Source organism: Echinops telfairi, unplaced genomic scaffold (assembly GCF_000313985.2).
Source record: "Echinops telfairi isolate 266 unplaced genomic scaffold, ASM31398v2 ScPeMD7_4;HRSCAF=17, whole genome shotgun sequence".
Classification (NCBI taxonomy): Eukaryota; Metazoa; Chordata; class Mammalia; order Afrosoricida; family Tenrecidae; genus Echinops; species Echinops telfairi.
In genome coordinates, this window is record NW_022103900.1 from 51,864,722 (window position 1) to 51,884,666 (window position 19,945).

The 19,945-nt window shown below is 38.6% G+C and overlaps 1 protein-coding gene across 10 annotated transcripts in view; it reads right to left on the bottom strand.

Moving 5' to 3' along the window:
- R3HDM1 (R3H domain containing 1) overlaps window positions 1-19,945 on the bottom strand; it is a 192,284-nt gene that overhangs the window by 65,100 nt on the left and 107,239 nt on the right. For 5 of the 10 annotated variants that reach the window (XM_045299778.1, XM_045299761.1, XM_045299747.1 and 2 more), the window contains 10 exons: window positions 16,732-16,791; window positions 16,504-16,644; window positions 12,305-12,413; window positions 12,122-12,217; window positions 9,772-9,809; window positions 9,638-9,688; window positions 9,294-9,523; window positions 6,999-7,253; window positions 3,718-3,869; window positions 213-314 (listed from right to left, as the gene is read on the bottom strand). In XM_045299778.1, the coding sequence (XP_045155713.1) occupies window positions 213-314; window positions 3,718-3,869; window positions 6,999-7,253; window positions 9,294-9,523; window positions 9,638-9,688; window positions 9,772-9,809; window positions 12,122-12,217; window positions 12,305-12,413; window positions 16,504-16,644; window positions 16,732-16,791 (1,234 nt within the window). The remainder of the gene's footprint in view (window positions 1-212; window positions 315-3,717; window positions 3,870-6,998; window positions 7,254-9,293; window positions 9,524-9,637; window positions 9,689-9,771; window positions 9,810-12,121; window positions 12,218-12,304; window positions 12,414-16,503; window positions 16,645-16,731; window positions 16,792-19,945) is intronic. The other 5 variants (XM_004703884.4, XM_030887931.2, XM_045299765.1 and 2 more) reach the window with 4 other exon arrangements.

The following is a 19,945-nucleotide window of genomic DNA, read 5'->3' on the forward strand; positions in this document are numbered from 1 at the left end:
TCAAAGACTCATATAATGTCAACTAATGCGGCCAATAATTTATGAGACAGAATAAATCATTTCTAGTGTAGGGTATAAACAGCTTTTTCAGTACTTATGTACCGGACTTAAAAAAGCCACACACACAAAAGACCATGTAGTATTAATCAGTCACCAGCATTCATCAGGCACTCGCTCGCAGAGCCATGCAGAGGTGAACAGAGGTATAGTACCACGGAGTATTGCTGGGTAGGTGAGACTGGCAGGAGCGGGGATGGGTAGGGGGCTGTAGAGTACGGAACAGGCTGTGAAGAGGACTGCAGAGGCCGCACAGGCTGAAGAATAACAGGATGGCAAACAATATTAATGTCATTATTCAATTACAGAAAATACATACAATGGAAAAGATACAGCTTTTTTGGTAACAGCTTATACTGTAATTATTTATTCACTCCCCGCCCCTCCCAACCACTTTATTAGGAGCTAATCCAGATACCTTATTTTTCCATAGTTCAATTACATCAAGCGGTATTATACAATAGCTACCACAATCAATTTCAAAACGTCTTCTTCCTTTTTGAACTCTTTGGCATCATCTCCCGTTTAACCCCCATCTCCACCATACCCACCAAACCAGTGGTTCTCAACCTTCCTAATGCCGCAATCCTTTAATACAGTTCCGCATGTGGTGATGCCCCAACCATAAAATTATTTTCGTTGCTACTTCATAACTGTAATTTTGCTACTGTCATGAATTAGGTGACCCTGTGAAAGGGTTGTTTGACCCCCAAAGGGTCGCAACATGCAGGCTGAGAACCGCTGTCCCATACTATAATTAATCAAGTTATCTTAAAAACCATAGATGAAATAGTAAAAACAATACTAAATGAAGAAACTCTCTATGGAAGAAGCTGTCGGTAATCATTGAGAGCATAATGATGGCTAAATTTGTCATATAATTGTAAAGGTTTTTAAAGATAAAAGAATTTATTATGGAGTAATTAAAACAGCTAACTTAGGTATTTCAAGTACAGTTACCTAAACATGACTCCAGATTTAAGTCAGTAAAAGCTAAATCAATTATCCTTACTTCTTGCTTTTATGAAGGGGCTGCCTACATAACATTAAACCATAGGTTCCCAGACTTATTTGGCCTATGGCTCTCTTCTCAGGCAAAAAAACTAAAATAAAACAAGTACTCAGTGTCCCCCTAGAGCCCACACACCAAGTGCAGGTACCTGCTTTTGCAGGCCCCCAGGATCGTTCCAGTGTCGCTGTCACACCCCACCCTGCCCCCTCTGCCCACAGGTTATCTCCCACTTTGGTCAACAGTGCACTAAACAATGAAGAAAATTTTCATTCATTTTTAGTACCAAACAGTACGAACTCAGGCATTATCTTTGTCAGTAACTCTCTCCATATGATCAAGCACGCCTAAATACTCGTTGGGGACCAAAGTTCATACATTTTAGCAAAATAAACCCATGGACTGTTAGGACATCATTTATATAACGTGGCAATCTTAGGACCCCCTAACATGTATAACGATTTGAACTTTCATTTGAAAATTGACACAGTGGTTCATAACGAATGAAACAAACCCCTTGACTGGAAATAAAGGCGCAGCACTTCCTGCAGTATGTGAGGTGCGGTCGTGTCGCGAGGGTCTTCTCACTGCCACGGAGGGAGTGCGACTCACAGTGACCCTAGAGGACAGCGTGGGATTGCCTGTCGGACTTCCAAGGGGAACTCTTTCTGGGAGCAGACTGCCGCATCTTTCGTCCTCCCTCGAAGGAGCTGGTGGCTGTGAATGACTGACCTTTGGGTGGTTACCATTGTGCAACCAGGCAAGATGGCTAGATGTGCCATTAACCTAACACCCGTTGGGACAGAACTTTCTTCTAGACCCAGCAACTGCGGAAATGCCTCCTGTCTACTGGGGGGATAAAAGAGAAGTACTGCCCAACAGTGGTATAAATAAATGTCACCCCAAGTGTCGTGTGTCAACAAGAAAATTGGGATAGGAAACAAGTCTGATCACAGGAGTAATCTGATACTACTTACAAATTAAAAAGCCCTAGCACCCTTTTCCTCTGGCTGCCTCAGAACAGTCTACCTCAAATAGCTCATTTCACAGCGTGAGAGTGTTGAAGTACTGTAGTTTGTCTCCGGCTGAACAAACCACAGCATCGGAACTTTCATGGGCATATTATTTCAGAGAGCGTAAACTGCCCTTGAGCACCATGCATTCCTTATTCTCGCTTTCCTTACCAGGCAATTGATTCTCTGGAACATTGGGCAACACAGAAAAATTAGTGAGGGCGTTTTGTGCATACCCCAAGATTTCCACTTTCACTAAGGCATCTGTTTTACTAACTTAAACTGATTACAGCTCTATTTTGAACCGTCTCATTTATAAATGAGGGCAAGTTACTTCTAAGATGTAATCAATCAGAAAACATATGAAGGGGCTTCAGTGAGGTTTGTGCAAAAACATAATCACAAGATAATGGGAGTGTCCCACAAACTTTAAAAAAGACTCCTCATGCAACTCCCACTTAGTCTTCTGGATTTCGTGAAGCTACCACAAGCTAACACTACCCACACCAAATTGGAGGACAAGCAAACAAAATAAAAACCAGTCCCAAAAAGCCATCCAGCTACACGAATAAAGTATTGCTTAGGCAACTACGTGGGAGCACAATTTAGAGAACGCTCTTCTGGACCACACTGAATGAAGAAAAGGCAGCGAAGGCATTTCATAGAGTCCAACGCGTCCCTGAGTTCATGCTCTAGAAATGAGGGGAAGGAAGGCGGGAGCGCAGGCAGTTTTAGGCAATCTCCTAACTCACTTGTAGTCTTAGTAGTGCGTCGAAAGCCTCTATGTCCTTTTACTTTAAACAACCTGTCTTGCCCAGAAGGACTCTTCATTGACAGAGGTACAATCATTTTCATGCCTTTCAAAATATATGGCAATTCTATAAGGCTGCTTATAAGTTCTTCAGCCCCGCAATACAAATAAATGTTATGACTTGTGAGTAAAATGAATGAAATTTCTCCAGTTCAAATATTAGCATATTCATTTCATTAAGAAATCACTGGGCATATTTTAACCAGTAGCATATCTAGTTTTACAAGGAACAACTTAATTGTGTTAAACTGCCTTTGAAATGTTAGCCAATCGTTAAAGTTGGACTAAAGGCTCAAGAGTTTACACAAATATAACCAAACTCTGCAAGGATGCGTGCAACTCGTTGGAGGAAAGAGTGAATGTGAAAATGTATGTTTAAACTCTCTATATTTATAGAAATTCAAGATATTAGTAAGAGTGCTTTTTGTGAACCCTAACTCTCAGACGTTCTCCCTTGCGCGCTCTCGAGTGTGATGGTGGGGGTGCCCTGCAGAATCTGTGCAGCTGTGTGATCTGCTGAGCACCCAGACAACTCACGATGCTTGCTGAAACAACAAGCAATCTTAGTTTTGCTTTATCCTTCCTCTACTTCTTGCTGCTGTGAAACGGGCAAATACTTACCAAATGGGGCCACAAAACAAAAAAAGCCCAATGTCCTTTTCCCAATGCATATGCAGTACTCATTAGTTAGAATGCCCTGAGTTAACCTCTCCTCTTCCTGTGAGGACATCACTGTTGGCAGGATGGTAGCTCTCTGAGAGATGTTTATTGGGCAATCTTAATTATAACCAGAGAACTCAGCGTGATGTAATGGTGGATATGTGCACCTGTGAGAAAATCTGGTTGGCTGCCTGCTGCTGAGGTGGTGGGGGCGGCAGAGGTGGCTGTAGAGGTCCAGGCACTGGGGTTCGGATTGGTTGCTGAGTCATAGGAGGATTATACACAACTGGGCTCCCATCTGGGTTTATGAAGGGCTGACCTGAAAAATTTTAAAAGGAGGTAAAAATCATTTGCACCAGAGATGGATAAGGAAACAGGTCATTTTATTAAACATTTATAATACATGTCCAAATCCCTTATTCGCAATTCCAAAATCCCTAACACTTAGAACCAAATGATTTTAAGCCGATCTGATCTAAGGTATTAATAGCCATCAATTTTCAAAGAGTAAATTTTAAAATGCTTGGTTGTAGTGTTTGCTCCCAGATCGTACTGAGAGGATTTTATAATATACAAGGTTTGCCTAAATGTGATGCCTTTTGAATTGTGAAATGCATTTTACCCAAAGGATTGATGGCACCATAATACATTTTGTTTTAAAGGGAAAAATAAATGACTTGCAATTCTGAAAAATTATTGGTTATTTTCTATTTAGGCGGTCGAAAACATCACATTCACGGGCTACTTGCAGATATTAAAAAGAATCAGAACCAGGTGAAATGAAACGGAAGCCACAATGCTGAATTGTGAACTTCATGGCAGTGCCCGTCTTTTTAATTTCCCAAGTTTCTCATAATTTCCTTTTATTTCTAAATAATTTTATAAAATATATATTTAAAATCTGAGCTTGGTTTGTAGGTAAGAGATAAAATAGAAAACTGGGTGTTGCTTTTCAGAATTTGTTCTTATTTTAACTAATTACTGGGATGAGAGATGCATATTTGAAGTAACTTAGTAACATAATTTATACTCTTTTATATATACATACATTCCAAACATTTTTTAAAATTATGACGAGTAACCCTTTTGATTAAAGGAGAGTAACTCACAAACACCTATCAGAGGAATATAAATCCCCTATAATCAAATTGTATACATTTTGGACATTTTCTTCCAGATTTTTTTTCCAATGCAGAATTTTCCCCAAAGATTAGTGCTTTTACTTATTGTAAAAAGAGCCATAAAATGAAAAGACAATGTGAAATAAATTGTCCACTGACTCTAGCACCCATTTAGAATAACAAGAATAAAACCCAGGAGCACAGTGTCATTTGACTGAATAATAGTTTCTTACAGCGCCTTTAAAACATTCCTTCCTCTCTGGCAAGCTTGTGTCGACCACTTTTTCCTCTGAGGGGAGTCTAGACATATTTGGGAAGACTCTGTTGTTGGGTTACTCAGTCAAGTCTGATTCACTGCAACCCCATGTGACAGAGAAGAAATTCCCCAAAGGGGTTTTGAGGCTGTACTTTTGGTGGCACAGTAGTTAAGTACTCAGTTGTTGACTAAAAGGTTGGTGTTTCAAGTCGACCAACCAATGTCCAAGAAATAGGTGTGGCCTTCAGCTTCTATAGAGACTCTGGCCCTGGAAACCCTTCGGGGCAGTTCCATTCTATTATCTCGGGTCACTATGAGTCGGGATCAACTGTATGGTAATGGGTGCGGTTGGGTGTCCATCTTTGGGAGAGCAATTGTCACTGGTGTTTCTGAGTGAGTGGCCCAGTGCTGAACCACTGTGTTGCCCCCAGAGTTCCTTAAGGCTATCCTACTCTATGGTCGCCAAGCAGGAAAAGTCCTTCAAAGTCAAATTCGTTCTTGAATTACTTTAGGCGATACGCTATGGATGAATTAAACAAGTCAAACTAGTTATCTGCTGACTTTAAAATAATTTTGAGCTTAAGGGGAAAAAAAGGTACAGTAGATTTGAAAGAAATGTTAAACATAGTTTAAAGGCTTCTTGAAAAAAGTTAACTAGGTTATGGTAGTCCTCCAATAGTCTAAGGAAAAAACCAGAACTCCAAAGAGGTCACATTGGGTTCATTTAAAATTAAGAAAACAATTCAATTTAAGGTTGATCACCTTCTCTGTTTCTACTCTACAGACTTTTTCACAGTCAAGAATGTATAAACTAATATTTTACAAAAGGGAAATAGCAGGGAATAAAATAGTAAGACATTAAGCCACCTTAAAGACAGCTCCAAAAAATGACTGTTTAGTAATACAATAGGCCTAAAGGGTAAGATAATTGTTAGCAAACAAAAACAAACAAACCCCCCCAAACAAAAAGTTACTTATGCTAATGTATTTCTTATAATAGAAATAATTGTTTAAATAGTGTTTCTTAAAAGGAGATATGAATGAACCCTAAAGGTAATAAACGCGAGGCCTGGGTTTTCCTTATTACTAACAAAAAGAAACGCTCTTTGAGACCTTGGCACTTCCCTGGAGTCAATGCTTTCCAAGGCTGTCACTATTTACGGGAGTAGAAAGCCGTCTTTCACTCGGAGCTGATGGTGCTTTCTCACCACCAGTCAAGCGGGTTGCAGCCCAACTTGCAACCAATATACCACTGGGCTCGAGACATTTGTATATTTTTTAAGGAGGTTATCAAAATATCTAGGGTGATTATCTTACACCAAATCATTGGGTACATTATTTTGAATATGGAGGAGAACTTCTAGGGATCTTTAAAAGGTTTGGATTATCTCTATAAAAGTCATTTTTGCCAATTTACACAGTGAAGTATGTGAAGGTTGCTGTTTCTTGCTGAGGCTCAGTGTGTCCTTATCTGTAAAAAGGGGGGGGGGGTTCATTTTCATACGGTTTTTATAAAGATCAGAACCTTCACATTTAAAGCCTCTCACACAGCTTATGGCACATAGTGAATGCTCAAAGAATGTAAATTATTATTAGCTCACTGCAAAGAATAAGAACATGCAAGTGTTATTCATCAATGGCTCCCCATTTCCCTTTACTCATGATATGATTTTTTTCCTTCTAGATTTTCCTCAGCAAAAAACAATGACTATATTCAGAAGGGTAATTAATGGTAGTTTGCCCCCACTTTGTTATCCAATAATGAAGAGCTCTTTACTTTCTCCTTCTTCCGAAAATTCTTTTCTTTCCCTTGGACAAAAGACAAAAACAAAAAAGACAAAAAAAGAGACAAAACCAAAAACAAAACAGCAACCAGATTGCGTCCAGTAGTTTGCTGTGTCAAGAACAGCTGTCACACAACAGAAAAAAGATTTCAGGAAACAAGTCATCCTTCAGGAAAAAGACAAAGCTAACAACACATACAACAGACAGTACATATGATAAGTACTCTTTCATTGTCAGATAACTCCTGCTATCTCAAGTGACATAGCCAACACCTTTGGGTACCAACCTGTTTGCGGGTTGATCAGAATACTGCCAGGTGGTATGCCTGCCGCTTCCAAGGGAAGCAAAAAGAAGCTAGTGCTAGGAGCTGCGACTCGCCCGTTTAGGCCACCGTCAAAGGACAGAGAACTATGAGTGCTGACAGTTGGATAGACGACAGGCGTGCCATGAGAAGACTGGCTGAGAGCTGAACGTGGAAGAGGCTGCTGGATGTGAGAAAGAGAGCCCGTAGATGACCCTACACTACCAGAAGACTCAGAACCTACGGAGGAGTAATGAAAACGGATTTTGTAAACCTTACAGTAAAAATGCAGCAGATTTTAAAAACATAACAGCAAAATTCACATTGAGTAGCATGCAGTTACCACATGAAAGCAACGCCTCCTCTTGGTTGACTGTGGAAAGTTACTTTCCGCCCTCTCCCCCAGGAACAAGTGACATTATAGCAAACGGGTGACACAGGTGGTTGGAGAACTCATAGCAAAAGTGTGCAATTTATAATTACCACTAGCAGCAGTCACCAAAAAAGCACAATACCCATGCTCCAAATAGGACAAAGTTGTGTACGGTTTACCATTTAGATCAGTACCTAGGAATATACAGATTATAATTCCCTCCCCCAGGGTTAAGAATTTAGCACATCCAAATGCCCCAAACCTAGAACAGCGCAAGATTAAGAGTAGTGTAGGAAATCGTGGAAATGAATCATTCCCTATTGTGAGAAACAAGGGTTTCTCCTCTCATTGTGAGTCAGACTTTTTATCTTATCAGGCGACAGAGGTAACATGAAGATAGTCCGTGTACTTATATTAGCCTTAGCTTAAATTTTATCCTTTCCCTGCACTTAATAAACAAACTCACCAAAAAATTCTTTCACAGATTGATTTACCACTTCATTGTCTGCCAGCAGAGGCTGAAAATGCCACTGACTTGCAGCGTCATGGCTACAGGCGGACAATGGGCAATGGAGGAGAAAGGGGTCACGCACATGGGTAATTAGCTTCTAAATAGCGGAGTTAACCCGGGGATGGAGGCTTAAGCTTTAAAGACAAAATTCAACAAATGAAATATAACGAGACTATCTTCTAAGAATTACTTTAATTTTAAATTGCGCCAAAATTACTACTGAACAGAACTTTATATACTTATCTTAGGCACTGAGGAAAAGAACGAGATAATTTCCCATTTATGAAGGATTAGATAATATTCTTTTTATCTCTAAAGATAATACAGAATATAAAGAGGTACTATTCCTAATATGTCTTAAATCAGCAATGCATCTAAATGGCTTTCTCATGATATGAGTAGTTAGTTGTTATGACGACCATATGTACACATACAACCCTCTTATATTCAAGAATTTACTTATTATTAAATATTGTACCACACAAAGCTATTTGTTATCCCTATATTGTGAGTTAAAAAGGTGGTAAGTGCAATTCATAAGTCTTAGGAACTTAAAGCAATAACGATTATCCAGGTATTATTAAAAAAAAGCACTCTCCCATCAAATGTAAATCTCTACCTTCTATACTCATCTGAACAATACAGATGTCAACCTCAAACAGGCTACGGATAGAGGCCCATTTCTTCTGACTTTCATGGTAGATGAGGTCAACTTTGTCAGTATTGAAGCCAGTTAATGAAAGAAAAATATTGTGAGCCAATGTACTCTAACAACAATGGATCTTGGAGGATGAGGATGTGACGGCAATGGCCAGTCATTTATAATAATTACATCATATTTTTCCCTCTTGGGCTTTTAAGTTCCTCAAAATCCTCTCTGCAGTTTTATTCATTTTTTGAATGGCAAATGGACTTAATCATGGGGGGTGGAGGTGAGCATGTAATCACCAAAACATTAACTGGAAAATAATTTTTGCATCCTACGTGAGAATACACGCTGTCCTTGCCCCACTGCTGCTCTGTTAGGGTCCCTATTGTTCCCTCAAGTCTCTATTGTTATACAAGTCATACACCACATTGTCTTCACTGGCTCTTTATCAAGGAGACTTTTTGATTCTTTTAAAGAACAGTGAGAGAAATAAACAACTTCCAACCACCTTTGGGTACTCACATAAGAGATGACATTTCACGAAACCAACCTAAGTTTACTGCATGAGAGAAGAATTTGTGTTTCAACTTATGCTTGTAAATCTGTCTCCAGACTAAAGAAAAAATCCTAATGGCCAATACACCCTGAAGTACTCTGGGGGAAGCTCAGGACACCACTGGTACAAATTTTGCATTTTAGGATCATTAAAAGTCAAGTGAGTGCACAGTTCAAGGTGGGTATTTATACCTGTTTTTGAAAGCCTGCCTATGCTCTTGCTGCTTCCAGAACTATCACCTCTTGTTAGGACTGAAATCCCACTGAAGCTGCTGGCTTTGGTGACAGCAGGCTTTAGGTTGCGGAGAGAGCTGTCGGAATCTGTGCTGCTCCAGGGCCTTGGCTCCGAGTACTTCAGCTCGTTTTCTGTGCTGCTGCTGTGATGGCTATTAGTTGATCTCCCTGACGCATCTTTCTTAACCCTGTCATTGAGGAACAACACATTGAAAAGCTAATGGGTGGGCGGGTGGGGAAGAGAGAATAAAGAAGAAATGCTTCAATTTTTCAAGACTTTGTTGAAAACAAGCATCTAATACCTAAATATCTGGCGCCTCTGCTGAGTACTACTAGCATCTTCATCTTGGATTCTGTTGGCATTTTAATAAGACATTTTAATTTTTATCACCGTCTGTCAGCGAGTTATCAGAACAAATGTTAAAAATCCCCTCACCTTTTGTCAATAATATAATTCTCTTGGGAACACAGGGACTAGAAAAGAGAAGAGTGATAAAAAGTTGAGCTTTTATCAACTACTATTTGCCATCTGTAAACCAATGGCAAGAAATATCAACAGACATATCTCATCATCTGTAAAAAGCATGTGCTTTTCAGAACAAAAAATACCAAAGAAACAAACACAAAAAACCCAAAGCACCCAAATGATGATCAGAGTACACAAATAAACGTAAATGAAATCTTTATTTGGACTGGAGATGCTGCTGGCCTTTAACAGATACATATCTTGAAGCCCTTCACTTTGTGATCCAAATTAATTTGACATTCAAAGACTCTCCTTTAAACAAGTAAATCCATTTTCCTTATCATATATTCAAGTAATCACCAGTCAGTCTGCCGATTCCATTTCATTCACTCCACAAATATTTGAACACTGTGCTTTGGCTGTGGATACAGCCAGGTAACAAGCAGCCATGCCTTCATGGAGAATATAGTCAAACTATTCTAGTGTTATTAACATAGGTCAGGCAACCAGTATTTTTGTTAGGATTCTCCTAACACTCTTCTAAGTAGTCTTCTAGCTACCATTATCTGCCTACTTCATCTATTTTAAAAAAAATCATTTTATTGGGGGCTGGTACAACTCATCACATTCCATATACTGTATACATCCATTGTTTCAAGCACATTTGTATATTTGTTGCCATCATCATTCTCAAAACATTTGCTTTCTGCTTGAGTCCTTGGCATCAGCTCCTCATTTTTTACTTCATCTATTTGTATACAATGGGAAGTCAGAACAATCTCTCAAAGATGCAAAATCCACTCATGCCTCTCCCTCCCTAATGACTCCCTGAGGGTCTGGCACAGGGCTTGGCCACAAACAGCGAGCCACCTGTTTTTGGACAGAGTTTGATTAGAACATGGTCATGCCCATTTGGTTACACAGCTCTTTTTTTAAAGTTACATAGTTCTATGGCTGCTTTCAGACTAAGAGGTGAGTAGCTGCAGTAGAAGGTTTGGCTTGCAAAGTTCAAAATATTTACCATCTGGCCTTCATAGAAACTGTGTCAACTCCTGCTCCAGCCACCTCACTTGACTTACAGGGCTGAGTCACCCGGTCCCTAATCATGTCTCCTATCTACAACCTTTGCTACTTTCCATGCTAGAATCAAGCTATTCTAAATTCGACAGTTCTTCAAACGGGTCATTTTCGTCGTTTACCTCTGCAGCCACTGTCCTTCTCGAAAGCCTTCACTCTTCTAGGTCTTTTCCTGGAAGCTAGCTCTTGGTCAACCCAGTTCTACAGTGCCGCTCTGCCATGCCCCATCATTTGCAGGTCTTCCCGGCACTGCCCCTTGTTATTCCCTCATTCCTCCAGTAATCATGTACACTACCCTACTGCCATCACCTGGCTACTTATCAAGGGTAGAACTCTTGTTTTTTCTATAAATTAGTGATAGGAATGCTCTTAACGTAGGCTCTGAGGTCAGCAAACCTGGGCTGGAAGCTAACTCTGCCATCATCTATCCATATTGTCATTCACTAGTTACTTAGCCTCCTGGGGCCTCAGTTTCCTTATCTGAAAAACAGAGACAGGACTAGCATCTGCCATGGAAAGTTACTTTGGGGATAAATTATACCTATCTATGGTTACGTTCTCTGGTGTCCAACATAGCACTGGAATGAATGAATGTTATACATTCTTAAGCGATGGTCTATATTTTAATGCTATTTAGTCTGTGTTTAACACGGAGGAAGTATCTGCCTGGCAATGTTAATGCACGTTAAATACATTTGTAAGTACTTGAATAATTTCTAGTACTCCAAAGAATTCTAGTAAAACCAAACTGATTCTGTTCTCTTCTGGTACACACACACCAAAGAATTACAACATTTGAAAGACCTCTTTATATAATCACTTATAAAGTACAAAACAAATATTATTCTGAAAATACAACTAACTTAAGTTACTTTGTAAGGAAAGTCCAATAACTAAGGAGAGTTTAGAGTATATGATTTTGGGGACAGTGACCAATGTTCCAAAAATCTTAAGATTTTTGGAAATTTTGGGGGACCGGGGAGAATAACAGACTCTATGCTCAGCTCATTCCCGTAGTAGACGTTCAACTTTGTAAAATGTTATTTAACTATCACAATGTAGCATTTTGAAAACTACTCAATTATTTATTTAACCAAGACACCTCAAATTTTCTAAAAAGCAACCCTGTATGTAACAAGTAGGGCTCAAAAGAAATGTGACCCATTAATTGCAGAGAGTGAGGTCCTACAATGAACCTAGAATAAATTCTAACATGAAAACCTACACATAACTTAGTACATACATCTTGGGAAAATATTCGATCTCTAGCTCTCTGGTACTCTTCTTCTCTTTCTTCTATAGATTTGCTTCTTCTGTCGTCTTTCAATCGGATTCTCATCTAGAGAAAAGAGAACAATGAAATCTGCAGAAAGTGACTGACTGGCACAGCACTACCTACAAAGATGCTCTAATTGCTCTAGGTTACCTGGTTATCATCTTTATCAAAGCTAGAGTTATCTCGCTTCAGGATGTAGCGTTTCTGAAAGTCTTCACCTTTATCATCCTTAATATGTTCGTTGAATTTCTGATCAGGTCTAAAAAAGCCCAAAGGAACCAAAAAGATCATAAGCAACATTTATGGGAAATGTACACATAATAGTTGTTTCATAAAAAATAGTGAGTTACAATTTGTTAGTGAGATAGAGATAATTAATGCTATCGCATTAATCCCTAAATGAGTGCACAGGGTTGCTCACTTCACCACCCCACAATCTATTTGAGACACAAAATCAAATATGGTATTAGGCTCTTGAGTTAGACTGCTAGGGCTCAAAAATTCAGTTTTACCATTTACTTGCTTTGGGACTCACATGGATTGTTTAATTTTTCAAATCTCCTGTTTACTCACTTACAAAATGGGAATTATAATGTGCCAAGTTAAGAGGGTTGTTTGGAAGAGGAAATGAATTGATACATGCACAGTACTTCGAATAGTAAATACTCAGTAGAATGTTCTCATTATGCATACTGAGAAAACTGAGTTTCAAATGGTATCAGCAACTCTACCAGCTCATAGGCAATTCCAAGGCTGTTATGGGAGCTCAGGTTTCTCAGACTCCAAGTCTCTGTCCACTGCTCCTCTAAATCTACATCTAAGAAAAAAATTCCAGTATAAAGATGTACAGTATATATCTGATACATATATATGGCTGCCGTTTTGGCATTATGTAATTTAAAGTAATAAAGTATTTTGTAATAGAAAGTAATAAACTGTGAGACTAGTTGAAACGCATCTAAAGTTGCCCATAATTCTCAATTCTTTGAGTACAGCTTTGTTCTATATAGTAGGTTATAAAAGTGAAATTTGTTTTTGGTGGTTAATGTTGTGACCTGAAGTACTGATTATGGAATCTTAATAATATACTTGACAGCTAATTGCCCTTTCCTCTTTCTTGCAAGTTCCCCTGAGAGCCAGAAGACAGATATGAGGTTGGAAACTTTGGAATGTTACCAGTATATAGAATTTCATCTCCTACAATACAGAATCTTCAACAAAGTCATTCTTTTTTTTTTTTTAAAGAGTAGAACTGTCCTTTTGAGCTTTTAAATCAAATTCATTCTTTTAACATTCCTGTGACTTTATATCATCGTGTTGTGGAAATGTTCTTTTAGAATATATGTTATATAAAAAATATACTTAGAGATTAAAAGGGTTTCTAATGGAAGCCTTGACACTTTGGGCTGCTAACTGCTAAGGCAACAGTTCAAAACTACTAGCCACTCCTTGACAGAAAGTTGAGGCTTTCTACTCCCAGAGAGACTTAGGGCCTTGGAAACCTGAAAGGGCAGTTCTACTCTGTCCTACAGGTCACTGTAACTCAAAATTGACTCCATGAGAGTGAGTACGGTATCTGGGCTTATAGTTTAAATACATGTAAGCCCAAACTAGAGTTTCAGGACCAAATGGGTTGGGTATTAACAATTTCAGCATACCAAGACCAGGTATTTCATCATATATCCATATCTATATATCTATCTCATGTCACACTTCTGAGTATTTGTTTCAAGCTAGTGAATTTTTAACTGAGCACTGTGCCTGCCTCCTGCCAAATTATGCAAATGGAAATTTTAAATGAGACTTATCTTAGCAAGCCAAAGCAATCACTATTTTAAATAGATCAGTGAAATGGAGAGCAGATCTCTGTAAAAAGCTGTACGCAGAAGTAAAGGAGGGAGAAAGAGAGCATAAAACAAAGAAAGGTAAAACAAACTTTGTGACCAAATGATGAAGCAGTCTTTTTAAGAGTTGAAAAGGTGCTCTCTTTAGTTGGAGATAGGTTGTTATTTTTGGACACACAATTGCACAGCTGATTGTTTATCTACTATGTTTGTTTCTGTTCAAAGACACATTTTCTCAACCAAGGCATTTGTAACCGAATGAGAGATTGTGCTTTTCCAAAGCGAACTACACAATTTAACCGGGGTCCTGACAACTTTCCTACGAGGAGCTGGATTCCCATTATCACATGGCATTAGCAGGCATTTCAGCTAACCTTAAGACTGTCTTACCTCTTTGTTTTACAGATGCCTGAATTTACTGCCCTGCAATCGCCAACTCCCCGCTCCATTGAGACAGCCCAGTGGACACCGGGTTGTTGCCATCCACAAAACCACTGGTTCAAGGCTGGAGCGGGTAATCTGCCTATGAGGAAAAGGCAAGTTTGTTTTTATTCAGTGTGGAGCAGATCTCTAAGGTTTTCCGAGTCACGGCCTTCTTTATATCCCAGGTGATGTACAATACAAATACAGTGTAACTTCAATGATCTGAAATGTCAGTTATCATCATGTTATAGACCCATTCTTCCTTCAGTACACCACAGCATCTCTCGTGAGCTGAACTTTGGATTATCAAGGAGGACCCTATATAAAGCTTTCTAGTATCTTTTTCAGCATTCAAATTACTGATGTTACACTGTATTGAAAACCTTAGAGAGTCGCCAGTCAAAATGTTAAGTCAAAATGCCTGCTAATGTTCATGAGCTTGGGTTTCCAGCAGCTTTGAGCAATGGTGAAAGGTGTTGGTTAAATGAATTGAGTTCCAGTCTCCTTCAGCTCAGCTCACAACTTAATGGTAACTCAGCTCTACATTAGCCATGATGTAAACAATCTGGAAAAGGCCCCAGTATCCATTGACGAGTATACTTTAAGACTAAGGAACAGATGGATGAAAATGAAGTCAGGTCTACACTTACTGGTAATATTTTTCACAGACCCTTACTTACATTGATTCGCTTTTAGTTGTTGGAACAGATGTTTACAAATACTAGGTTCCATACATCTATCTATTTATTGACAAAAGACTATCTGCCGGGGGGAGGCGGGGGGAGGAGAGCGACACCCTGGTTTAGGTCCAGCAAGCAATATGGCTAATATAAAGGTAAAGACCATTAGTAACAGAAGAGACATAAATTAATATTCAAATTAACTGGTGCACAGACAAGCCTTCCAAGACAAGTCTGGCTGTAGGGAAAGCAGAGAAGTGAATAGTATTATTATGGCATCTATAGTGCATGACTGCTAATTACCATATACCACTGCTCTCATATGTGAAAATGATAAAGAAAAGGGTTTTAAAAAATAAATCATTTTATTGGGGGCTCTTACAACAATCCTTACATCAATTGTATCAAGCACACCTGTACCTATGTTGCCATCATCATTTTCAAACCATTTTCTTTCTACTTGAGCCCTTAGTATCAGCTCCTGTTTTCACCCTTCCCTCCCCACCCCACTCCCTCACAATAATTTGATAAATAATTATCATATTTTATACCATCTGCTGCCCTTTCATCCACATTTCTGTTCTTCATCCCCCTCGGGGTGGGGTGGGGGTGTGTTATATGTCGATCATTGTGATCGGTTCCCCCTATCTCCCACTTAAAGAAAAGTTTTTAGATAGGCAGGTCACCATGGCAGTGCAGATTTTAGCTGTCTCAACTAGCAACCTCAGGAGTAACCTTACAAACAAACACAAGCAGTGGCTATACAAACTCGTTACCATTTATGGGGGCCTTTGCATTGAGGCTTCTGTTCTCAGATACTGGTCCTGACGGCCTATTTCACCAACACTTCACAGCCATTACTTTGTAAAAGGAAAGGGCTCCTCCTAGCTCTGTGAGAAATGTCCTCAGCAAATTGCCCACTGTCCAGGAAGCGATACGGCATAACAGATAATACTGTGTTAGCCTGTCCACCAACCTTCTGGAGATTTGTGGGAGGGAAGGTGCAAAAAACAGGAGGGAATAATGGCAAATTGATACATGATTAGCTAAATCGGACCACAATTGTCAGGAGACTGGCTGTAGCTCTTTAAAAAAATCTCATTAATACAAAACAACAACCCCCCAAGCCCATACGAGAATGGCTATCAAACACTACTGATACTATGCCTTCTTTCTGAGTTAAAACAAATGAGATGCCATGGGCCTCAATCCTCTGTCTTGAGTGCGGACCAGTACACTTTATTCCTAGTGAGCTACATGTATTTTCTGGTTCTATCACATCAGGCTATCTCGAGGTTTAATAAGGTTGCTTGCACCTATGGAGAACTTAAAGGGTAAGGATAGAAAGACAACGTATCATCATACAGACATAAAACATGTGCCTGTATCTCTTGACACTTACATTCTTGTATTGCTAGTTCTGTTTACTATGACAGACTTCCCACTCTGATCAACATTGTGGTCTAATCCAAAGTAAGCAGCTACTCGGTGTAAGAGCATCCTATGGTACGATGTCATTGGGGGGAATTTTTTACGTGGAGACCTAGAGGTAGAAGAAAAACCAATTTAGTGTGTTGAAAAACAGCAGGTGACGATCTGATTTTGCTTTTTGCCAAATGTCAGGACTTACTCATTATTACCAATGAAATCTAAAATTTCTTGTTCCAATTTCAGCAGCATCATTCTGTCCCTGAAACAAAAGATGAACATTCTTATATGTGAAACACGACAGGGAAATAATTATAAAGGTCTACAGGTTTTGATTTATATAGCTGAAGTTTTTTGTTCTCTCGCTATAAAGATTGTATATTGAGAATTATCACAAGATAGATGTTGTAAAACTGACATGCTTCCTATAAAAGAGTGAAAGATATTTTAAAAACTACCTTCTTATTGCAGAAATTTTTGCAATACACAATTGTAGGCAGTACTGTGATAAACCTCAGTGTACTTGTCACACAGACAAATTCAACTACTACCAGTATGTGGTCCATCTTAAAACATAGGCGCTTTATCTGCTACCTACCACTATATTGGATAGTAAGAGCAGTTTAGTCTTTACTTCCTCATCCAACAAAGCCAAGAAGAAGTGGCAGGAGAACAGACACCTTCAGTTAGGCTCCTAAATGTTATCATGCTGAACCCCACAGCACTGTACTCTAAGAACACGTGATGCCAGTAACAACAGGGAATCCGATGCCAGTATGGAGACAGAACGATGGGAGAGCAGTATAAATTACTAATTCACGAGGTAAGGGTTTCCCACTCATTTAGTAAAGCCTTCTTCTATTTATTTCTTTTTAAAAGATGTTGGGGATTTTCCACAATAACCAAAATGAATTGAAGCCTTTACCATGCGATTACCTGCATGTGCTCCAATATACCACTGGGGTCCCATTTAGTGTTCTTAGGCTGTAACAAAATTAATGGTACCACTCTCCAAAGGACCTTCTTGCCCACACACCAAAAACATGGTTCAAGAGGGTTTTCCTTTGCTTACTGGAAATTTCATGTGCGTATGAAAAAACATAACTTAATAGAGCTTAATGCTACAAGTAGCTCTACGGATCATTCGTTCTCTCCACCCAATTTGATAGGTCAAGAGAACTTGGCAATGAGGTTATTGCTTCCTTCTAGATTAAACGTCATGGAGGAGACTCCTTGTAAATGTTTAGGTTGTTTAAAAATCTATGGGACTGAACCCTGAGTTTAATCCACTCTGCAGTGCAAAAGAAGTTTCATAAAAGTGCGTCATATCTCCTGACAACGCTTATGCATTCAGCAAATACTTGACCTTAACATTCTTACATGATTAACAACTAAGGAAGATATTATTTCAGCTTTCAAATTCAAAGCTGAAAACAGGATTATATTTTAACACAAACCCAGCCTACATCCATTTTTTTTGGCTCTTAAATATTCTTTATTGTTACCTATCTCAGTAAGTGGCACCACCCTTCCACCTTTCATCATCGTTGAAAACATAAGGATTTTAGACTCATTACCTCTCTAATCCTGTTAATTACCATCACATATTTTATCTATTGTCTGTCATAATTTTCCTTCTCTCTAAATGCATTCCAGTACCTTGATCCAAGCGACCAACTATACTAGTAGTATATGGTCTTCCATCTTCCCTGGTTCCCTCCCCTACCATTGTACCTGTAGCATCCACATGACATTTTGAAAAGACATATATGAAAACACGACACTCCCTTGAGTCAATACTTATCAAGAGTTTCCCACCGCCATTCTCCTAGGACTGAACATCTATCTGCATTATCAGGGCCTGTATGGCAGCCGTAAGCTATCATCATTTACCTTGTTAGCCTCATTCATTACAAGGGGCTCAACAGCCAATAGGTTACAGATCTATATGGCAAGGAATGAATTAACCACATCATTACATCCAGAAACCTTTTAATATTCTTTTATATTTCCCCTGCCATTCTTTTTAAGTTGGCGGGGATGAAGAATTTTTACTTTGTAAGGTTTTCCCTCAAAAGGACTTATTTACTTAACTATTTCATTCTTTTAAGATAACCTTTTGGCCCGTTTGTCTTTAGATGATACAATTTTAGTAAATTTACTATTAGATTTTATGTGCTGTGTTACTGTTCTTGAAAGATCTGAGGCAAGGAACTTACAGTGATAAAAATTAGTTAACAATAAACCATACGTACAAGTAATGAAGGCTCAAAAGGGATTCTCTGAATCAGAGGAAGATGCAGAGCTACTTAATGAACTTGCCACAGTGGCAAAGGAATTTATTGTTGTAATTTCCCCACAGAAAAGAGCCCAAGAGGTTGCATTTTGGTTAATAAAAAATTTAGATTGCATTTAAATTGCTGTTCTGTGTTTGAAACAACACAACAGTTTAAATATGTATGAAATAATCTTTGGAGCATGGACTGCTACCACGAAGGAATCGCTGTTGTCTTCATGAAAGAAAAGATCATCTAAATATCTTAGTAGCCACTGACCTGTAGTCTTTTTACCTCCTGCAGATTGATGGAATAGAGAGGATTTTCTATTAGTATCAGGACCACCTACCTACTCCTTAACATAAGCTCCTCTGCTTTTACTGGAACTTTTAAGAAAAATAATGCTGATAACTTTCATCAGCAATTAGATTTATACCTCCTGACCTTTAGTTACTATATCTTAGCTCCAGCTTTCAAATTTCTCTGTAATCAAGGTTAGATATTTAGGTCATTGTCTTAGGTTAAAACGAATCATCCTTTATAGGCTTCCAACTAAGATGATCATGAAAAATGTAGTAGTTTAACATTTAACACATCAGTCTACAATTTAGTAGACACACTACTGAAACTCCAATCATTTAACATTTAAAATTAACCAAAGCATGCTGTATATTATTAAAGGAATAATAAACACAAAAAAATCTTAAGTTGATCAATAAATTATCCCTAAAGTAAAAATGAAAGTATGGAAATCTTATATACCAGAACTAATTTTAAAAAGTGTATGTGCATCTGGTCTACCAGTGGTACATTAAAAAAGCAAAAAAAAAAAACAACACAAAGCCCAATACTTTTATCTGATCACCCCCTTTCTCAATGTCCCTCATAACTTCAGTCATAATGGAGAAAAATAAAATGACTTCAAGATCACCTCCAATAAAAGTAATTTTAGGAGGTATTTCAAATGCAGAACAATTGTATGCTGTTCCCCAGAGTACAATCTATTCTTGTGATTAATTCATTGAGTTGCTCCCACTCATTAGTTACATAATACAGTTATCTGTATTATGCATATTTTTGGGGTATATATCCACTTTACACAAATGGGTGTAAAATGATGTAACCTATCTAAGGACCCAA